At 30.1% G+C, this 1,188-nt stretch overlaps 1 protein-coding gene across 1 annotated transcript in view; it reads left to right on the top strand.

Moving 5' to 3' along the window:
* Nucleotides 1-1,188, top strand: part of LOC119581951 (dedicator of cytokinesis protein 7-like) — a gene marked incomplete in the record, with an annotated part of 118,380 nt that overhangs the window by 10,813 nt on the left and 106,379 nt on the right. The window contains 1 exon segment of the mRNA XM_037930132.1: nt 434-466. Within this exon segment, the coding sequence (XP_037786060.1) occupies nt 434-466 (33 nt within the window).

The raw sequence follows: 1,188 nt of genomic DNA, 5'->3' as shown, positions 1-1,188 counted from the left end.
AATGCATTTCATTACTTTATTGATTAACAAGATTTGAGATGTATAATGATGAAATGCTATTATGTGATTATTTGTAAACTGGTGAACATAGTCAAGGTACTGACATGTTGCATTGAACATAGCTTCTTTTATGTGCTAATTTTTAATGCATGATTTGTTGGAAATGGAAGCTTTGTTGTATTTCATCATCATGTTTTATAGTGGTGGTTTTAATAAATGGGAGGTTTAGGATCTGGTTGATTCCACGTAGTGTTTGTCTAACTCCTAATAACACCTAACCCAAAAGAAACATAGACATGGCTTGAGAAACACAAATGAAAACAAAGAAGCATAGTGACTTTTGAGAATATAATATTTTACATCTGTGTGAGATTTGAATTTGTTCTCAAGCAATGGCCATGATTCCAAGTATCTGAGTTTAACCCTCTTGCAGCAGATGAGACAGAGGAGGAGGAAGATAAGGATTGTAAGTCATTCTTCATTAGATATCCTTTATGGATTGTAGCTGTTGTTGTGCCTGCTGCATGATGTATATAACATCACATCAGCTTAAACTAAAATTCAGTAATTGACCAGTAATTTTCCAGACATTTAAGTAAAAAAAAAAAAAAGGTATGTTTAATCTTGTAGAGCTGTAGTTGTGCTCTAATACTCTTGATATGCAACATGTTCATATAGGTACTGTAGTTCTCACTGTGTTAAGAATTAACATGGTTCTTGATGTGTTAAAAGTATTTTTTTAGAAAGAATATTGAGTACCCATATCTGTGGTGATAAATTTTATTTTTATAAACAAGAAAATTTGTAATGCATAATGAATTTATATTGATAATTATTAGTTAACTAATGAGATTAATGGTGCAAGTAAATGTAGAAGTAATCCCTTTTATTATCTTATATTTGATGTAAGGGATGAATTACTAAGAGGAAATTTCTTTACAAAATGCTTTATAATTGCTTCATGAAGATATTGATTTTATATTTTGCAATTTGGAATCCTTTGTTCATATATCTTTCCATATTTTTTTTTTTTACAGTGAACTGTGTGAACTCGGATTAGTATTTGTTGAATTAAATTGCACAAATGTCTGGAATTGCTGAGAAAAAGTGGCTTAGTTTGTGAAAGAGCATTTAGCACGTGTTTAGCTTATTCACTGAAATATTTGTTATTTCTGCATTGCATTTAGT

Source organism: Penaeus monodon, chromosome 15 (genome assembly GCF_015228065.2).
Source record: "Penaeus monodon isolate SGIC_2016 chromosome 15, NSTDA_Pmon_1, whole genome shotgun sequence".
Classification (NCBI taxonomy): Eukaryota; Metazoa; Arthropoda; class Malacostraca; order Decapoda; family Penaeidae; genus Penaeus; species Penaeus monodon.
This window is presented reverse-complemented; position numbering and strand designations above follow the sequence as displayed.